Below are 20,926 nucleotides of genomic sequence, written 5' to 3'. Positions count from 1 at the left end.
TCCTCCTGCCTGAAACCCTGGAGAGGCACTGCCAGGCAGTGTTGACAGTACTGAGCTAGATGGACCAAATGGTCTGGCTTGATTTAAGGCTGCCTCCTATTTTTCTGATGTTTTACGTTTCACTGTTTGGGCTAGAAAAATCTCTTAGAAGGTAGACCAGCTCCCTCTTTGTACATGATGGATATGTGTGTGTCTTTTGTTTCCTCGTTAAACATCACCATTTCTTAAGCCTTGTTAGCTTCATTTGGGGAAGGCATCAGGGTTAAAATCCAGTCAGGTGCATGCTTGCTAGGGGTCAAACCATGAAGCAGATGAATTGCAGCCGAGTGAAGCTGGGCTGTTTTGAGGGTTGGGGAATGGAAAGGATCGTGGTGATTTCTGCATTGCTGCTGCCAGGCAGGACTGGACAGGCACCACCCATTTGCAAGTATTTATCTGCTGGGTGACGTCCTCTTGCCAATATGTATCTTTGTGTCATGGGCTCTTACACCACCTGTGTGGGAAGATGCAAGCTGTCACGGAGTCGGGCTAACAAAACAGACCAGTTTTTTTGTTTTTGTTTTGAAGAAAGATAATGAAATCTGTGGGAGGTAGACAAGGCTCAGTCATTTATCCTTTGCTAGCTTTCTTATTGGAACTTGGCTAAATACTTCCACCTATACTGGCTCAGTTTGTTGTGAGAAATGCTTATAAGTCACCCTTTGCCAAACTAGTCCCCTTCACATGTTTTAGACTGCAATACCCATCAGCCCTGGTCAGCTTGTCCAAAACCTATGGAGGGCACCAGCATGGCAAAGGCTGGTATAAGTGATCCAGAAGGCCTAAACCAGATGCTTTTCTCAAACCTCATAAAACTTGCCATGATTGGGAACACAGTGACTGGGATTGCCACACTTATTCTATGGCTTACTGCTAAGTACATATACCATAATTATAATTATCTGAAACCCCATGAGATGATGCTTTCAGTATACTCTCTCTAACAGCTAGGGATAGAAATACCCTCTAGCTTTTGTTCTCTGTCTGGATTTGCTCGCTGTAAACAGCCCTGTGATCCTCGGATGAAGGCCAGTATAGAAATTTAATAAATACAGTGGTGCCCCGCAAGACGAATGCCTCACAAGACGAAAAACTCGCTAGACGAAAGGGTTTTGCAGTTTTTGAGCTGCTTCGCAATACGAAAACGTCTTGTGTTTTTTCCAAGTTTGTTTCCTTTTTCTTAACACTGTTAATACAGTTGCGACTTGACTTTGAGGAGCAACTCATAGAACGCAGTGTGGTAGCCTTTTTTGAGGTTTTGGGTGATTTTTGAAGCTTTTCCAAAACTTTTCCGACACCGTGCTTCGCAAGACGAAAAATTCGCTAGACGAAAAAACTCGCGGAACGAATTAATTTCGTCTTGCGAGGCACCACTGTAATAGTAATTGCATTCTGCCAGGGCGCTCAAGGCTGTTTACAGTTGTAAAATACTAAACTGAGTAATATATAAGACGGCCTCTCAGGCAGACTGATGTTCCCTTCAGGATTTGAGGGTAATATGCTCCCTGGCCTGGGCTTCCTTAACTTCAGTTTCCCTCCTTCTTAAGTAACTGCAGGGAACATGAACCCTGGGATCCCCAACATGGTGCCTGTGGGCTCAGACACGTACACATCTCTTTGCACCCACAAAGGTCCCCTCCCCCTCTCATTTTTATCCCTTTTAAAAAGTTGAGGTGGTTTGGGGTCTTGCCTGCTTTTCTGTTGTTTGGGGGGGTTATGTTTTTGCCCCTTTAGGAAACGCAGTGACTAGCCTTGCCAGCCTTATTCCATGAAATGGGTATTGTGTGGTGCCCACAACAGTTTTTTTATTTTAATTCCACATGTGCCCCCCGGGCATCAAAAGCTTGAAGACGTGAGTTAACTCTGTCCCTGTCATATCAGCCAGGATTGGATTCTATGAAATCAAGTTCCTAAGTCCATTAACAACCTTCCTACCTGTTTTATCCATCCCAAAATACTGTTACAAGAGTCTTCAATGCTATCCTAATAATCTTCTGCCTTAATTGATGTTTGGCTTTTAATATATAATCTTCTGAAGTACAAATTATTGAGTGTGGATTCCAGATATCCTTGTTGCCATATTATGGGTCTTGGGTTGGGCCTTCCTAACATATATTTAGACGATTCTCTCCCTGCCATTCTTCCTCCTAAACTTCCCAGTTGGCAATAAGGTGGTATTTGGGTGGGGCACCAGACCTCTTTGCAGAACTTGTTTGAAATGTAGAATCTCAATGTGGAGGCAAGTCTTGCCTTGATGATCACAGGTGGCTGCCTCTGTTTGGTAGCAATTATGCAAAGGTGCTTAAAGAACAACAAAAGTGTTCCTGCTCTGTGCGACACCTTATGCCTTTGGAGGATCTGGTGTTTGCTTCTGTGGTGCGGAAGAGTGGCCTGCAACTGCTGCTGGTGTGTAACCCATCCCTGTCTTAGTCCATGCACTGTTGTGCCTTCAAAAGCAAAGTTTGAAATTAGGGGCTTGACTTGGGAATGCAAACCAGTGGGTGTGAATGGGGAGTGGGGTGGCTTGATGACTCTTCTGTGAGTGTGTGTTGGGTTTTTTAACATGTACACTGAACTCTAATCTGTATAAAACTATTTTATGACGTCTCTTCTTCCTGTGTCTTATTTGCTTCACCGCTGGTTACATTCCTTGGTGTAGATCAGAGTTTATATGCAGGGGCATCTTTTTCCAGATCAAATGCAAAATATACTCATTTGTTCCTGTCTTTTTGCCATTGTGGGGTGGGGAGGGAAGTTGTGTCCTTCCTGTTGTTGTTGGACTGCAACTCCCATTAGCCTGATCACTGGGCTGGTGGGAATTGGAGTCCACACCTGCTCCAAAAGCTTTTTGCTTTACTCTTCCCAAAGGGCTGTTCCTATCGTCCATTATGGTGCCAAGAGGCACATTTTAGAATTTTCCCTTGAAATAACATGGAAAGTGCAATGCAAGCGTCTGCTCCACCTGTACAAGTTGCTGGAAGCTTTTTTCCCTTTCTTTTTCAAGCCTTCGGTACAGTATTTATGCTCCATTCCTGTCCTCTTTGCACACTGATCCCCAGCACAGGTTCTATAAGAATATCCAACCATATTAAATACCCATTAAACAAAACTGAAGTCCTCAACATACAATACTTAATTGCTCCTGCGGCAATAAATCACCAGTGGCCCTACCATTGCTCTCTATCAAAATTCTGGGCAAGGGTGGAGTTTTTAAAAACTTCCACCTAAAATTAAACATAGGTTGCTACTTTAGCTTGAGAAAGGGAGGCACCACAGACAAGTTTCCAGGTAGTATGAGTCCTGCTGTATTGTTTTTAAAAAGGGTTAGCCTAGTGGTATTGAAACAGGGCAGCCCCTTCATGATAGGAATACAGCATCTGAAACACACTGGGACCACCAGCTTGTTAAAGCAGTAGCCCCTTACACAGGCTTTAGGGGAGCTGAATATACAACGTCGCCCTATTAAGTTAGATAACTGGCCTGTCCGCTCTACTGTTGCATCTCTTGCGTGGCAGTGGCTCAGTCAGAGAGGGGATTTACACACAAAATTCCTTAAGGTCCTTTTTAAATGAAATTTGAAGATCAAATGACTACTAGCCTGTGTTTACAACAAAGTTTTCATACATTTTAATGCTGCAAAGGAATGAACTTTCTCAGGGGCAGCTTTTATCACCAACCAGCTTCTACCTACAATATACAACAGAGCCAGTTACATGCCCTGCACCAAGCAAACTAAGCTGCTTGCTATAAAGCCAAAACTAAATGGCATTGGTTTTATGTTCAGAAGGGCCCAGCTTTAATCCACAGCATCTTTCGGTCACTAGGATGCTTGGTTATCAGCAAGTAACAAACATGGAATCAAAATGGGATGGATATCTTTAGCTGTGGTGCAGCAACAGAGATAATCACAAAGGCCTCCAGTCTTTTTCAGTTGCATTTAAACTAACTCCTCCAATAGGCAGTCTAATGTGATGCATCAACGATCAGTTTACCTACAAGATTTCCTTACCCCAAATGTGTCTGTTCAGCCACTTTGATTGGCAGAATTTGCACTACCACACCACAGGTGCCACATAAAATAACCCTCCTGCATTTGTAAGAACTCAGTTGTTTAGGATGGCAGCACCTGCACTTTGGAGCTCCCAGCCTATTGAGAGCAAGCAGGTGCTTTCACTATTTTTGGTGCCTTGTTAGGCCTGCCTACTCAGATGCTTAGAAAGTTGAAGTAATTTTAATCTGTTTTAGTATTTTAAATTTTGCTTCTTTTAAAGTATAATTGTGAATTTTTCTTGATTTTACTGTTTTTTATTTTGTGAACCTCTTTCAGGCTTTTATTTTTTAAAAAATATAGCGGTGTATAAATTTTATAAAATAAGTAAGTAAATAAATGCAGTAGTGATGAAAGTTTTTTGGACAATGCAGAGCTGGATGGACCCAATGATCTGATTTGGTACACGATGGCTTCTTACATGATGCACCACGTTGACTTCCTTGGAACAAAGCTGGGTTGTGTATGTATAATGATAAATAAATGAATCAATTAATTAGGCTGCAATCATAACCTTATGGGAGCAAGACCTATTGAATTATTCAGCGAGAGCCTGTGCAGAGTATTAGTAAGTGTCAGACTAGGACCTTGAAGAACAGGGTTCAAATCCCCACACAACCATGGAGATCACTGGGTGTGACCTTGGGTGCCAGTCACTTCCGCCCAGAGTGGCGGGGGCAATCCAGTCAGATGGGTGGGGAACAAATTATTATTATTATTATTATTATTATTATTATTATTATTATTATTATATTTATTATTATTATTATTATTATTATTATTATTATTATTATTATTATTACATTTTATTATTATTATTATTATTATTATTATACACGCCACCTTGAGCTCCCTGGGGAAAAGTGGGATAGAAATAAATTCATTCATTCATTCATTCGACGGCTATTTATTTAATACCAAAGCGGTTTAACAATAGTACATAAAGCCATACGATAAAACCCATGGGGTTTTGTTTTGTTTTTTAAAAAAATCAGATTACACCTGAATTAAAATTATACAAAGGCATAACGAGGATCGCACGGTATATTAACTTGTCTTTCCGCCCGCCCTCTTCCACCCTCGCAGGACCGAGTTTCAGATGGTAACCTGGGCGGGGCAGAGAACCGAAAGCCCAAAGTCCGCTCTGCGGGGTGCGGGTAGCTATTACTGCCGGGAGCCGCCGAGTGGCGCTGCCGCGGCTGGCGCTCTAGGAGTCCCCACGCCACCGCCGCTCCTCGCCATCTCTATGGTTCCACCTCTACGCTCCACCGTCCTCCTTTCCCGGCCTACGGTTTCTTGCAACAGCCCTTGCTGTCCTTCCCCATCCCCATCTCTATGACCCGGAAACGCCGAGCGGGAAAGGCGCTCTGGCCTGCGCCGCCTCTGTAGCCCAGCGCGCTGCCGGCCTAGGCCGCCGAGGGCTGACGTTGGACAACAAAGATGGCGGCGGCGGGGGGCAGCAGCAACTACTGGGAGGGTGAGTAGGGCGGGACGGGGGGAGGGTGGGGCAGCAGGGGAAGAAGAGTGAGGGGTGGGAGAGGGGGAGGGGGAGCTCAGCTGGGAGGGGGAGGGAGGCGCCGGGTGAGGGGCAGCAAAATGGAGAGGGGGCCATTGGGGTTGTCAAGGGAGGGGAGGCGGCGCCTTGGTCCTGGAAGGCCTCATATTCTGCGACTGGGGAGGGCGAGAGCTCCCCCCAAGTGTCTAGGGGGGAGGGGGCCAAGCTCAAGAAGGGGAGGGGGCTGAGGCGGGGGGAAGGGGGCGCTTTGGTTCTATTGGGCCTCATTTCCGGAGGAGGGCTGGGGAAATGGAGTGGGGGGGCGTGGTGAGGTGTGGGGCCCAACACAGAGCATCAGGGGCCTTGTTTCCAACCAGGGCCAGCAAATGGGAGACACAAACAAGACATAATGGGTCTCTCTCTCTCTCTCTCTCTCTCTCTCTCTCTCACACACACACACACACACACACACACACGAAAAGTGCTCAGTGGTACATTGCTCCTGTGTAAGGAGGCTCTGTTTGCTTGCCACAGCTAAGGGTTAACTGCTGGAAACTGCAGGAGGGGAGAATTTCTGTGACGCTCGGGTCCTGCTTGGGGGCTTCGTCCGTTGGGTCATCTGTTCATTTCACTGGGTCTGCTCTGAATAGGTTATGGGGTGTTAGGGGAGGGGGTCGTATCTCGGGTGGGGGACACGTCATGCTCATCCTGGGGTGGTTTGTCCAGCTTTGGTCCCCACCCTGCACTTGGCTCTCACCTGTGGCTCCGGGAAGCTGTCAGCATGCAACAGTGGTCGCACCCCAAGAATGGCTTTGACTGACTGGCTAAAACAAGGGAGGGTAGCCGATGGGTCTCTCAGAACCTTGGTGAGTTAGGGACTTCCATTGTGTGCAAAGACAGGCCCAGCAGGTTGATTGGATGATACCAATAGTGAATTCAACAGTCAGGAAGGCAGTTTCTGCACGTGCTGCAGAGGAAAGTGAGGGGCAGATGGGGCTTGTCAACCTGGGAAGGTAGCCCATGTAGGAGAAGGAAAACTCTAATCCTAAGCCTCCGCTGCCTTGTGGGATATATTTGGGAGAAGAAAAGGCCCACGACTAAACCCTACACAAATCTGGAGTCCTTGAGACAGTTGGATGGCACTTTGTATGCCTCCTTCTGGCAACTCCAGCAGCCAAGCTGGTGCCAAACATCTTGCTCTGCTTTCCTTTGGACCACATCAGCGAGGCTGAGAGGGGATATTGTTGTCTGGGCAACCCAGCACCTCCATACACACTGGACTTTGGGGAGGTCACTTCGATGCAGCGGTCTTCACTTCACCCCAAGAGGGCACTCCATTGTCTCTTGAGACAGACAAACGCCAACAACAGCTCTGAATAAAACTTAGTTGAATACAACAACAACAACAACAACAACAACAATAATAATAATAATAATAATTTTTATTTATATCCCGCCCTCCCCAGCCAAAGCCGGGCTCAGGGCGGCTAACAACAATCAAATAATCAATCAAATAATCTAACATTCTAAAACATTTCATTATAACAATTAATTAAAATCAAATTAATGGCAACCGTTAAGCAAAGTTCTGTGCAGGTGGCCAGAGGAGGGAGTCAGGCTGGGCCCTGACCAAAGGCCTGGTGGAACAACTCTGTCTTGCAGGCCTTGCGGAAAGATGTCAGGTCCTGCAGGGCCCTAGTCTCTTGTGACAGAACGTTCCACCAGATTGGAGCCGCAGCCGAGAAAGCCCTGGCTCTAGTTGAGGCCAGCCTAACCTCTCTGAGGCCTGGGACCTTCAGGATGTTTTTATTTGCAGACCGTAGGTTCCTCTGTGGGGCATACCAGGAGAGGCGGTCCCGTAGGTACGAGGGTCCTAGGCCGTATAGGGCTTTAAAGGTTAAAACCAGCACCTTAAACCTGATCCTGTACTCCACCGGGAGCCAGTGCAGTTGGTATAGTACCGGATGAATGTGATCTCGCAGCGAAGACCCCATAAGGAGTCTCGCCGCGGCATTCTGCACCCGCTGGAGTTTCTGGGTCAGTCTCAAGGGCAGCCCCACGTAGAGCACCCATTTATTTATTTGTGGCATTTATATAGTACTTTCATGATACATTTTGCTTGTTTGTTGTAGTTATTTGCTTTCTTTTTGTTACAAAAAGTGACTTAAAGCGACTTATAAAACAGTTCAAAACCAAAGCAAAATAGAAACCTAAAAACCCATTCATATGTATAAAAGGTGGGTCTGGTGCATCCCACCCCCTGAAAAGAGGCCACAAATATCTAAAAGCCTCCAAATTAAGGGTCAAAGACCTTAGTAAAGATAAATGCATTTCCCTGTGCCTTAATGTAGCTAGTGATGGCACCAGTTGTGCCTCCTTGGGGAAAGCAGGTAAGGTAAAGGACCCCTGACCAGTTAAACCCAGTCAGATTCGACTGTGGCGTGCAATGCTCATCTCTGCTTTCAGACTGAGGGAGCCGGCGTTTGTCTGCAGGCGTAGACAGCTTTTCCAGGTCATGTTGCCAGCATGGCTAAACCGCTTCTGGTGCACAGGACACCGTGATGAGTGCCAGAGTGCATGGAAATGCTGTTTGTCCTCCCACTGCAGTGGTACCTATTTATCCACTTGCACTGGTATGCTTTCAAGCATCCCATAAGCAGGGAGGCACCACTGAAAAGGCCCATTCTCATGTCACCGCTCTACACAGCTTCCTTGGAGGGGGGCACAAGGAGAGAGGACTTGGATGCTGAATGCAGGGATTGGGTTGGCTCATGGGGGGAGCGGCAGTCCCTGAAGTATTGAGGTTCTGAGATGCACTGGGCTTTATAGGTCGAAACCTGAAAGGTGCCTGCAGGGAGGCAAATGGTTCAAAAGCATTTACATGCCCCTGGCACCCTACTTCTCGCTTTCTCCCACCTCCCAGTAATTGGTGCTAAGAGGGACCCTGCCATCTGAGTTGCACTGATAGACACTATCTTTTTATGGCTTAGTGGATTAGACTGAAGGTTATCTGAAATATCTTGTTTTCCTGTGGATTTTGAAGCCAGTTTTATTTTAAACGTGGAGCTTTTATGCACTGTTTTCCTTCATGAGAGTACATTTGTTTCCAGGAGGTTCATAAGCAGGCACTCTTATTAGGTGTTCTGCCCCTAGCAACTGCCACCCAAGGGATAGCTCAGTTAGTAGAGCACAAGATTCTTAATCTCAGGGTTGTGGGTTCGAGCCCCATGTTAGGCAAAGGTTGAACTATACGATCCTCGTCCTTTCCAACTCTATGATTCTGTGACCCCAGTTTTTATTTACTTATTATAATGCTGCATAGCCTGTTTTTCTCAAAAATAAAATAAAAAGGGCCATAGCTGCACGGCAGAAACCCTCAGTTTCAATCCCCAGCATCTCCACCTAGGTCTGGGAATTGCCTCCTGCCTAAAACCACAGAGAGCTAACTGTCAGTTAGTGTAGGCAGGGCTGAAGCTAGAGGGACCTATGGTGTGACTCAGGGTACAGCAGCTTCCCATGTTCAGTATCTGGAGAGCAACAGGTTTCCCACCTCACTAGGGTGATGCAGTGAGAGAGCCAGTGGGGTGTCACAGAGTACTCAAGAGTCCAGGGTTTGAATCGTCACTTGGTCATGGAGTTCCCTAGGCGACCTTGGGCCGGTCAGTGCCTCTCAGCCTAACTGACCTCACATGGTTGCTGTGGAAATTAAATGAGCAGCAGGAAAATCATTTATGCTACCTTGAGCACCCTGGAAAAAATATGGGATCTAAATGCAATCATTTAATCAGTAGTAGAAGCACACATTTTCTGTCCTCTTCAGCCTGTACACTGTTAACATTTCCAAAGCAGAATGCTTTCCATTTTGCTGATCCGTGACAGATCATATTAGAAACATTGCATCTCATTACACTGTTGAAATTCATATCCATTTTCGGAAACAGAGCTGAATGAAGCCCCTTCCTTTTTGCCCTTGAGGGCTTAGGAGCAGCAAAGGGTGTGTGTAGGTCTGTAGGGGTGTGGATGTGTATGCAGGGGTGTGTGTGGGCAGGAAAGGCTCACTCCCCCCCCCCTTCTCTTGTTGGTGCAGATCTGAGGAAGCAAGCCCGGCAGCTGGAGAATGAGCTGGACCTCAAGCTGGTCTCCTTCAGCAAGCTGTGCACCAGCTACAGCCACAGCAGCTCCCGAGAGGGAAGGCGCGACAGGTATAGGTACTACTGTCCTACTTTTCTTTTCTTTTTGACATTTTTACCATTTCAAAATAGTTTTTGTTTTAGACCTGTCTTTATTCTTTTTGAGCTTCATTACTTGTGGCTTGTGGCTTACCTGACACAGTTTAGGGGTTGTGGTTGTGCCCCACCCACAATTCCTAATTGCTTTTACACTACCTAATGAGGCTACTTCTAGGGAGAGGCTTTGAGGGGCCAGGCAAAGAGGGACGTTCTGCTTCCGGGTTCTTCCCACTGCTTCTCCTAGCTGCTGCTGGCCTGTCCTGAAACCATAGCATCTGGAGTAGCTCATCAGAGCTGTACTTTCCAGAATAGATGTCAGGAGCCAGAGTCAAGAGCAATAAAACACCTGGTGTCAGTGAAGCTGACTCTTTATTCAAAGGAACCAAAACGGTGCAGGCCTAGTGGTCACAGCAACTCTTCCCAGTAGGTCTTGCCCCACTGCTCCCTAAGACTCCTTCCCCTGCAACCTAAAGCTCCTTCGTCTTGTCTCTCTTTGCTGTGCTCTCTTAATTCCCCTGTGTGTTCTGGAAGACCAGCAGGGAGGGGAACTGGTCACAGCAGTAGGGAGAGACTCCCTGGCTGCTTCAACAGCCCTCCTCCACTCCTCTCCAGCTTCCCCTTCTGCCTCTGATTCTGCACTCTTCTGCCCCAGCCTCTTCCTGCTCATTAAACCCTGTTACCTATTCAGCTTCTGTCACCTCCTCCTCCCATTCTGCTCCTTCTCCCTTTGACCACTCACTGTCCTCCCACCACCAATCCCTGGGCTCTGAGCCTTGTTCCTTTGAGGGTTCCCCGGCTGGTGCCTCCCAGCACTACTCTGCATCCAGTCAGTCCATGATAGCAGGAAGCCACAGCTCAGCATCGTGGCAGTTTAAAGGAACAAGCCGAAGAGCCTGGCAACAGCGCTTTTCCTCCTGTGCCTTTAAGGCCCAGGAGAGCACATGTGCAACTGTTTTTCCTCCCTCTCTGCAGGTGAGAACCACAGAGGCTGGCATCAGCACCTGGGATTCTTGGGCATTTGCCTGTGGCCCATTGGTTTCCCCAGCGTTAACAGGGCCTTCTGGGTTGCAGGGTCGCCCATGACATTTTGTGACAATTAGGTGCACCTTTTTACTCTGCCATAATATTTACAGAGGGGTGTCTGTCTGTCTTTCTCATCACTCAGCTCCGACACAACCCCTCTTCTGAATGGATCAAGCCAAGACCGAATGTTCGAAACGATGGCTGTGGAAATCGAGCAGCTCTTGGGGAAGGTGAGTGGGATTTCAGCCGGTTAAATTCCCAGGCCTCTGTTGTGACCTTCAAGGTTTTTGACACAAGTTGCTGCTGGAGCAGCTTAAAAAACAACGGTGCAGAAAGTGGTGGCTCTGTTTCCTTAAAGTGTGTTTTCTCCCATGAGCAAAAAAGTCATCTCCTGCCTGGAATGGATGCCTTTTCTGCTTCAATTCCCTTATCCACCCCCCCCCTTTTTTTAAGTTGTACTCTACTGCTGTGATGCAGACATTAGGGAATTTCTTAACTGCTAGGAAATTAGTGATTAAATTAGGACTGAAGTCAGATGCAGGTTGATGGTCCAGGGGCCCAGCCAGTTCTCTCCTCATTCCATGAGCATCTTCTGGAATGACCTGATTATATATAAGTATTTATCTACAGCTAGGTGGCTGTAAATCATCAGAAATCCCAGAAGCCTAATTTCATAGGCGGTAAGAAAAGTCCCTTTTAAAGTTGTTGTTGCTGCTGTTAAACAGTCAAGAGCCAGAAACCCTTGCCAACCTATTGCAAGTCACACATGTTATATATTTTCCTTTATATACCATCTTGGAGAGCAATACTTGGGACAATTTTAGGTATTTTATGTTAGTTTTATGCTTTTTATTCATTTTGGTTTTACATAAGGCACAAAAATAAGAAAATCACTGTTAGTGAATGATAACATAATTATCTCATTGCTAATAACAGGAACCCTCAATGCGTATCAAATTGCAGTTTTACATAATTTAATTTAGATTTGTGCAAACTCATTTTATTTCATCTCCTTTTCATTTAATCTTTGTTAAGAGAGGAAGCTTTTTCTCCCTTTTTAAAGAGGCATGTTGTGATCTGCCAGGGTAACGCAGCATTTTAAGATTACTTACGTTATATTTTATTTGAGTAAACGTCCATTGACGGTGTCTTGTGTTAGTTTCGTACTGTTAAACCTTTTTTTGGTTTGGGATAGTCTGGAGAAGGCAAACAAACAAAGGAATCTACTACTGCTGCACATCCATCCAGAGATGTTCCAGTAGATCCCGACATTCTTTCCACCCACCCCAATTTAAACTACCCGGAGGATCTTGGAATGGCCTATTTGCCTCCACCAGAACTGTCTGGTTGCTTTTCAGTCATGGGTTTTGCTCTTTACAAGCTCAATCCAAAGGGGGAGGCCTGAAAAATGCCAGCGCATTTCACCCACACAAGAGTTGCAGTGCAAGGCTGGGTAACAATACCTTTTTTTAAATTCTAAACACTGATCACTTTGTCTGATTTCACACTTTGTCATTTTTGAAGCACTTTGACATTGTTGCTGCTTATTTTACTGCTGATAGTTTCTTACCATAGACAGCCCTCAGAGTAGTATAGAAATCCTCAAAAGACGGTGGTCTGAGTTGTTTGTGCACAAATTGCATCAAACTGTACTGACTCCACCATTGGAGCCCTATATCTCTGTATGCCTCCCAGTTCCTGGGAACTGCAGATGGGGATAATGGTGCTGTTGGGCTTCTCACTGGGGCATCTGATTGGCCACTGCGAGGAGAGGGTGCTGGATTGGCCTGATTCATCAAGGCTCTTGTAATGTTCTGAAGTCCCAGAACAGCACTGGCCCAAAACACAGATTATGGAACTGTTGAGCATTTGTTTTGGGAAGCCTGTACGTTTGTTTCAGAATGCCTTCCACACCTGCCACCAGGATTTCTGCCAGCCTTGCTCTTTGTTAAAACAGCTGCTGTGTGCTCCAAAAAGCAGTGGTTTCCCTTTCCAAATGCATGCTCTTAACTTTCCTGTGAAGAACCTGTGTCCTGTCCAACCTGTGTGCTCCCTTTTTCCTTCTCGCAGCTCACGGGGATAAATGACAAAATGGCCGAGTACACCAACAGCGCCGGAGTCCCATCCCTCAATGCGGCTCTGATGCACACCTTGCAGCGGCACAGAGACATCTTGCAGGTAGGAAGAAGCTCTGGGGGTGACGCTCTGGTGTTTGCCAGACTCGGTGGCTCTTTCAGCCTGTTTAGGGAAGTTTTTAATGACTGATGTTTTAATGTATTTTTAATCTTTTGCTGGAAGCCGCCCAGAGTGGCTGGGGAAGTACAGCCAGATGGGCGGGGTAGAAATAAATTATTATAGTGCAGGGGGAACTATAGTTCCCAGAATTCTTGGACGGGAGAGAAATGTGCTTTAAAGGTAGAGCATTACAGCTGAACCAGGAATCTTGTTCTGTTTCACTTCGAACAAACCATGACCTTTCAACCAACACCAAATATTGACTATGGATTTGTTTTGCATTCATCAGTTAGTTTGATCATTTATACGTGCTCTATCCCTGTAAGGTAGGGTGTTACAACTGCAGAAGTAAATACACAGCAGTCAAGTATTTTTAAAATACCGTATTTTTCCCTCTATAACACGCAGATTTTTTTCTCCTAAAAAGTAAGGGGAAATGTCTGTGTGTGTTATTGAGCGAATGTGTGGTCCCTGGAGCCGAGAGGTGCGAGTGAAGGCAAAAATCAGGCAAATATCAATCGTCCGGAGAAGGGAAGCCTTGAAAAGAGGAAGCTGCTGCTTTCCTGCATACTGCCTCAGGGTCTTACTGCCCACCCGCTTCTGTTTGTTACTGTGTTTGCTCAAATGGAACAAAGAGCAGAGAAAACCCCTCCCCTCCAGGCAAGCAGAGGGGAAAGCAGAGCGTCCTTCCTTCTAATTCCTCTCGTGCTCCGGTGCTGCAACATGCAGGTGGGGGAGAGAGAGAGAGCTGGCGGCTTGGGTGGGTGCGTGGGGGGAACTTTTGCCTTCCTTTCCTCCCTCCGGTAAAACCCCTCTCCTGCATTCTTAGCCAGCTGCTTCTCCGCACACCCCTCTCGGTGCTCCTTGTCCCTTCTATGTTTTTCCTTCCCTCCCCACTTAAAACGTGGTTACAAAGCACGGATCCACATGGATCCTCAGGATCTTTGCATTGGGTCACCCCAAATTCACCATCAGATCACATAGCAATGATCTGATGCAAAAACAGGGCTGCAATGGTGCAAAAACGTGGTTACAAAGCACGGATCCACATGGATTCTCAGGATCTTTGCATTGGGCTACCCCAAACTCACCGTCAAATCACATATCTGTGGCCACAGCATGAAGCACAAAAATGATACATCCACTGTTTCATTCAGATTTTTTTTTCTTGTTTTCCTCCTCTAAAAACTATGTGCGTGTTATGGTCAGGTGCGTGTTATCAAATGAAAAATACGGTATGTTTTGTAAAGCCTGCAGGTTGTATCCAGTGAGGTGGTAAGTTAAAGAACGCACAAGCTGGCAACCTTGCTGTGAAGTAAGTTGCACAATGTATCGTGCAAAGTGTTTCTGCTGGCAGAACTGTTTCATTGCCTTCCTCCATTGCACAACGTTAAAACTCATCTGTCCTCTAACACAAGAGCCTTTGCACTAGCGGACAGAGAACGTTGGATACAGTCCTGTATGTCTTAAGAGTAGCCAGTGGTCAGGGATGATGATCAGTTCCCTGTTTCTTATACATGGAGAGGCAGTCTCTTGGATAAGTGGGTCCCAAGCCTCATAGGGCTTTTATACATCAAAACCAAGACCTTGAATTGGGTAGCTAATTGGCTTCGGGTGCAAATGCTTCAGAAGCAGTGTTTCCATGGTCCCCAGGTGAGAAGCCTAATGGAATTCTCACAGCTGCATCTTGCATTAGCTGCAGCTTCCAAGCCGTCTTCAAGGGCAGCGTAGGGTGCATTGCAGGAGTCCAGGTGGGACATTATTGGAGCATGAAGTGCAGTGGGCAAGCTGGACCTGTCTGGGAACAAACCAGCAGCAGCCAGAAATAGGTGCTCCATGCTCTAGAGGACGCTTGGACATTCACCAACACCATGGGGACTAGGCACACCTCAAGACTATAGAGCTGGTCTTCCAGAGCGAGTGTCTCTCCTTGTATAGTTTTGCTTGTTCTTTGAGCTAGTTGGGAGGAGCGAATTGGTCAAGATTGGTGCATTCGCAGTACACAGTTAGCTACTGTTTACTGTTGTGTGTGAACAAGGCCACCGTGTCATGTATGAAGTTCCGAACATCTGCTAGAAAATAAATGTGACTCTGATCCTGTTCTTAAATGGGTTGCAGCCGCAACTGTTAGGCTAGAGTAGGCATCTACTGAGCCAGAGTCCTTGGTAGACCTGTTTCTGTGTGAGCCTTAGTTTTACACTTGGTACATACATAGTATAGGACAGTCGTCCCCAAGCTGGCACCCTTCAGGTGCTATTGGACTCCAGCCCTCTTCATCCCTGAACACCGTTTGCAGGGTCTGCTGGGAGTTGTAGTTCAGAACATGTGGAGGAGGTCAGTGGGTTGGGAAAGGCTCTCGGAAGATTTGTAACGTTTTGAGCTTCATCCTTAGAGGAAGAACCGCACTTCTCAAAGTCTAACATGCTTGAAATCTTTTGCTCTTGTTACAGGACTACACACACGAATTCCACAAAACCAAAACCAACTTCCTGGCAGTGCGGGAAAGAGAGAATCTCATGGGTTCGGTGCGGAAGGATATCGAGTAAGTTAGCGCTCTCTGCAGTCGTTAGGGAGCGTGGCCTTCACCCGAGTTCCACCAGGGCAGAAAGGCATTCTTGGTGACCCAGAGCCCAAGGGTAGAGAATGCTTTTCAGCCTGAGGGCCACATTGTCTTTTGGGCAGCCTCTTGATGACCACAGGCCACTGGTGGACAGAGCCAGAGGAGAAAGTGACTGGGACAGTGAAGGTTCGTTTCTACACACACCCCTCTCCCAAGTCAGCAGAGAGGCATGATCGGAATTCCAGGACACAGGATGGAGGATGCAAAGCAGGGCCAGCGAGGGCAAGGCCTAGGGGGAGTCCCAAGGGCCTAATAAAAAGGCCTGGGGGGCCACTGGACTCCCAACTCCCATCACACCCAGCCAGCTTAGCCTAATGATCAGGGACAATGGGAGTTGTAGTCCAGCAACGTCTGGGGTGGCAAGATTGAAGAAGTCTGGTGTTACGGAGTTAGCTTTCAAAGGCAAGGCAGATCTCTGCTCTTTGTAAGAGACACCAAAGAGGAGCAGGGGGAGAGACGCAGTAAAATTTTCTGTTGCAATAAAACCTAGGCTGACAGAGCATGGAAAAGATAGTTTGCCTCATTCCCAAGAAAAATATGCCCTGGGAATTTCTCTCTTGCTTCCCCAAAGCTGTGCAGGATTTGCCAACAGGGAGAATCGGATCTTTGCTTCACACAAGGAGCCACTCCCTGCTTGTGTTTTCCCACCAGCAAATATTTACTTTCCTGGAGGCCATTGCTGTTCTGAACTGAGCTCAGCCTGTGGCTGCCTTCTGTCTGCTGAGAACCACAGAATAGCCTTTTGCCCTCCCGAACAGCAAAAGTAGCACTATGTTGCTGCAATTGGCAGCTGGCTTTTTCACAGGGGCTACAATTTGAATTGCCCAAATGGTAGAAGGAGCAGCGAGGCTCACCCTGCCTGTTGATTCACTCCCAGGAAACTTGGTGGCACAGCCAACATTCTGTTCTGCTGGGGCTTGGGGCCTGCAGACACTGTTAGAAAGTGAGATATGTAAAGGTAAAGGAACTCCTGACCATTAGGTCCAGTCGCAGACGACTCTGGGGTTGCGGCACTCATCTCGCTTTATTGGCCAAGGGAGCTGGCGTACAACTTCCGGGTCATGTGGTCAACATGACTAAACTGCGTCTGGCAAACCAGAGCAGCGCACGGAAACACCGTTTACCTTCCCACTGGAGCGGTACCTATTTATCTACTTGCACTTTGATGTGCTTTCGAACGGCTAGGTTGGCAGGAGCAGGGACCAAGCAATGGGAGCTCACCCCGTCACAGGGATTTGAACCGCCAACCTTCTGATCAGCAAGTCCTAGGCTCTGCGGTTTAACCCACAGCACCACCCGCATCCCTGAGATATATAAACTAGGCACCAAATGGCTCCTTGAACCAAGATTACAGCCACCAAAACAGAATGCCTAGTTGCCATTTTGTGGCAAGGCGGCTCTAAAGTCCTATTTTTCAAATGATGGACTGACTGTGATTGATTACCACTTAAAGATCTGACTAGTTCAGATGAGAACCTTGAGCGAGGTTAAGAGCTTTGAGAACTTAAAGAAGAAAAGTCCCTTGATCCAGGGACAGTCCACATTTACACTGGCCTGTTGCCACCTCTTTTTCTTAATGGTGACATGGACCATTCATAACGTAGGAATATTCTTCTGTGATCTGGGCAGTGGGGCGGGGTAAGTGAAGACAAGCTGCAACAATTAACTATAACATGGTTCACTGCTCCTGCAATCTCATTTTGGGGGGACTTTCTACCTTTATCTTCCAGGTCCTACAAAAGCGGGTGTGGCGTCAACAACAGAAGGACAGAGCTTTTCTTAAAGGAACACGAGCACCTTCGGAAGTAAGTCTGTGCCTTGTATCGGATTATTGCTCAAAGAGAACCACTTGCCACCCACGATACCTCCTCTCATAACCCACGGTTTCCTACATCCAGGGGACGTTTCCAGCGGCAGCGGCGGCCGTGTTAGACTCTTGCAGCCAGAAAAGCCAAGGAGCCTTGTGCCACCGTAAAGCAGTGGTGGGCACTGCCCATTGGGCCTGGTTAGGCAAAAAGCAGGGAGCCCAACAGCAGGTGGCGCCAGAGCCAATGACAGCCAGAGAAAACTAATTCTGGCTTTGTACCTGTCCTCCATCCTGCTGATTTCTAGGAGGGACAACACAGAGACTAAAGAGGAGGAAGGTGGCAGGCAGGGCAACCTGGATTGGTTATGAGTAGAAAGGCAGGCAGGTGAGGGGCTGGCTGAGAGCAGGCGCTGGTTGGTGGGGCACAGTCTCATTCATCCAAATGGACAATGTGACCCTGCTGGCTGGGGTTGATGGGAGCTGTAGTACAAAACAGCTTGAGGGCCACCGGTTGGCAAAGGCACCCTTGCTCAAATGTCATTTTTTTACAGCGGTACTTAGCAATGTACAGCTCAGTTGCCTACACAGACTTCCCTTACATTATTTAGAGTGTTAGGGGAAAAAGCAAATCAGTGAAAACGCTTTTTAAAAAAGCAATGTACTGATTTCACTGTGCCTTTGAAGAGCTGCACACACAAATAATGTGCTTCCCAGGGAAGATATTATTATTATTATTATTATTATTATTATTATTATTATTATTATTATTATTATTATTATTTCAGTTTTAGATTTTAGGCATGTTTCTGTCCCTTCCTGTTGCACAGCTTCACTTCCAGTGTGCGCCTTCATTAGGCTTCTGATTAATTTTATGAAACTGCATTCCTAAAAAAAATCTGCAGGGAAATGTGATAGCAGCAGGATGCTTTCTGCAATAGCCATAGCAGCATGTGGGCTCCAGGGGGCGCTCTTCCCCTCGAGAAGAGCGGTTCTCCAATATCTGCTCCTGGTGAAGGCAGTTTTGTTATTTTCTGTAATCAAAGGTGCATGAAAACCTCTTACAGGAAATGGCTTTTTAAATTTTTGCTTGGTTGTGATAGGCCAAGGAATCTGAGAAACCGTGTCTGTGCATCCCTCAATTTCCCCATGGGGCTCTCGCTGGCATTTGCAAAGTTTGGAAGGGCTGAGGGAGGGGCATCCATTGATTTTCACTTGCTGGATGTCTATTGCAAATAGATAATGGGCAAATGTTATTAGTTAGGTGTGTCCTGAAGCTTTGAGCACCTTCTGGCTTTGAAACGTCGGTGGAGGAAGGGAGCGTGCAGTGTGGTGTAGTGGGTGGAGCAGGAATAGGGGACCTGCGGGCTATTTGGTGGCTGCCTTATAAGGACTAGAAACTTCATATTTAAAGGCCAAAGTTCTCAGCAAGCGAAATTCTGCACCTGATACTACATTCTGCAGCCTGTGGATTTTTACTTCCGTTGTTTTTGAGGAACTTCGGCACAAATCCCATTGTGACAAACAAGGAGCAACTCCCATTTATCATGGTTTATGACAATTTCTGTGCCAGATTGATTCCTGGTGCATTGTGGCTCCTCATGTATAATTTGCAGGTATCGCAAATTTGCAGGTACAGCACCTGTCAGGCAAGTCCCCAAGGACCCATTTATCTTGAATAGTCTTAATAAGAAAGCGCAAGACTTTAAATGTGTGTGTGTGTGTGTGTAGTTTGATGGATATGCCACAAATCTTGACGACTAAAAAAAGACATCTATTCATCACATCTTTTCTAATATGGTTTTTGACCGAAAGCTAATTGAGTTGGCTGCTGAGGCTGATAAAACACTTTCTCAATCCATCTTGTGGAAGACAACCTCCCTTTCCCTTTCCAGGTTGATAGAGGACAGGTAGATTCCCTTCCTCCCTTGGGTTTTAGGAAGTCATCCATCCGTTTCTGGCCAGATGAGAGGAGCAGTCCCTCCCCTCCACCAGAGGTCTAAGAATATGAAAAGATAAGAACTCTGCTGGATCAGGCCAAAAGGGGGGGGGAGGCATCTTAGTCCAGTATCCTGTTTTCACAGTGGCCAACCAGGTGTTGTCTATTGTGTGAAACCCACAAGCAGGATTCCGGCACCAGAGCCCTCGCCCCTCCTGCTGTTTCTAGCAACTGGTATTCAGAAGCATCGCTGTCTCCAAATGTGGAGTCAGAGCGGAGCCATCAAAAGCCCTCACCGAGTTTGTCTAATCCTCTTTTCAAGCCATCCAAGTTAGTCTCCGTCACAGCCTCCTGCAGGAGCGAATTCCATAGGTTGACGAAGCCTTGTGTGAAGAAGATGGACTTTCTTTTATCTGTTCTGAGTCTTCCAACATTCACACCCCAGTTTTGGCGTTATGAGAAAAGGAGGAAACTCTTCTCTGTCCAGACTCTCTTTAACTTCTCATGTGGCCAGCTTGAATACTTTCACTTGACCCGGGGATCCAGGCACTGCCCTCTTTCCTCGCGGCCCAGCCCCACCGCCTTCCTCTGCTTAATTGCCGCGGACGTTTGCGGCACTCTGGGTGGGTGGCTTGTCAGGATCGATGCAGCTCTGGCCCTGCTGCTATGGGACTGGAGGGCTTTTCTGGCCGGAAAGCCTTGCGCTCCTAATGCAATTTCCTTTTGAGAGTGGGGCTCTCTATCCCAGAGCAGAGAGAGAGAGAGGCAGCAGCTGTAGTGCGGCAGCTTTAATGGTGGGGATTTGCAACCTTGCATCATCCCAAGAGTATTTTGCCTGTAGCTCGGTGAGCATTTTGCCTATTTTATTATTATCATTTACAAAAATGTAATATCGAAGGCTTTGAGGCTAAAGTGCTTGCATTCTTTGAAACCATATAGAAGATACCTTGTGGTTACTGATTCCTCAGCTGTAGTTCCCCCTACCTACCCTGATTGCCAGCTGGATGGTACCCTTCCAAGGTCCGGCCCTCTTTCATTTTCCCTACATGATGTTTTCAAGCAGTGCATTTTCCATCCTGCTCCATCTCACGGAAGGGCTAAGGGGCCCATCAGCAGCGTTCGATTTAGACAGGCCAGGTGGAGGGATCGGAAAACCCCACCGACGCCTGTGCAAGCCTTGATGTGTGTCGACGGATTCTCTGCTCGGGAATTAGCTCTGTTGTTTCAGCCTTTGCAAAGGAGACCGCAGCTGCTGGGCAGCTTCCACTCAGGAGCTTACCTTACCGGTAGCCACAGATTAATGGGCTCGTTTTCAAACACACAGGGTTGTTTTGCAACTGTTCTTGAAGCCCCTAAATATTCATTTATTAGACTGATTCATCGCTTGTCACCCAAAGGTCTCCGAGCATCTTACAACAAAAGAAAGATATACAATACATAGTACCATGGGGGGAAAGTTGGGGGGGGAATCATGTAATACATTAATATTTCATA

General features: G+C 46.9%; 1 protein-coding gene across 3 annotated transcripts in view; it reads left to right on the top strand.

Moving 5' to 3' along the window:
• The first annotated feature begins 5,412 nt into the window (after positions 1-5,412).
• GOSR1 (golgi SNAP receptor complex member 1) overlaps positions 5,413-20,926 on the top strand; it is a 46,834-nt gene continuing 31,320 nt past the window's right edge. For 2 of the 3 annotated variants that reach the window (XM_081172213.1, XM_081172215.1), the window contains exons 1-6: positions 5,413-5,564; positions 9,670-9,790; positions 10,977-11,064; positions 12,905-13,012; positions 15,520-15,611; positions 17,420-17,494. In XM_081172213.1, coding sequence (XP_081028339.1) covers positions 5,528-5,564; positions 9,670-9,790; positions 10,977-11,064; positions 12,905-13,012; positions 15,520-15,611; positions 17,420-17,494 — 521 coding nt within the window. In that variant the 5' untranslated portion in view covers positions 5,413-5,527. The remainder of the gene's footprint in view (positions 5,565-9,669; positions 9,791-10,976; positions 11,065-12,904; positions 13,013-15,519; positions 15,612-17,419; positions 17,495-20,926) is intronic. The other variant, XM_081172214.1, reaches the window with a different exon arrangement.

The sequence above is a fragment of the Podarcis bocagei genome, assembly GCF_964188305.1.
Source record: "Podarcis bocagei genome assembly, chromosome: 15".
NCBI lineage: Eukaryota > Metazoa > Chordata > Lepidosauria > Squamata > Lacertidae > Podarcis > Podarcis bocagei.
Note: the sequence above shows the minus strand (reverse complement) of the source record. Positions and strands in the feature narration are given on the sequence as shown.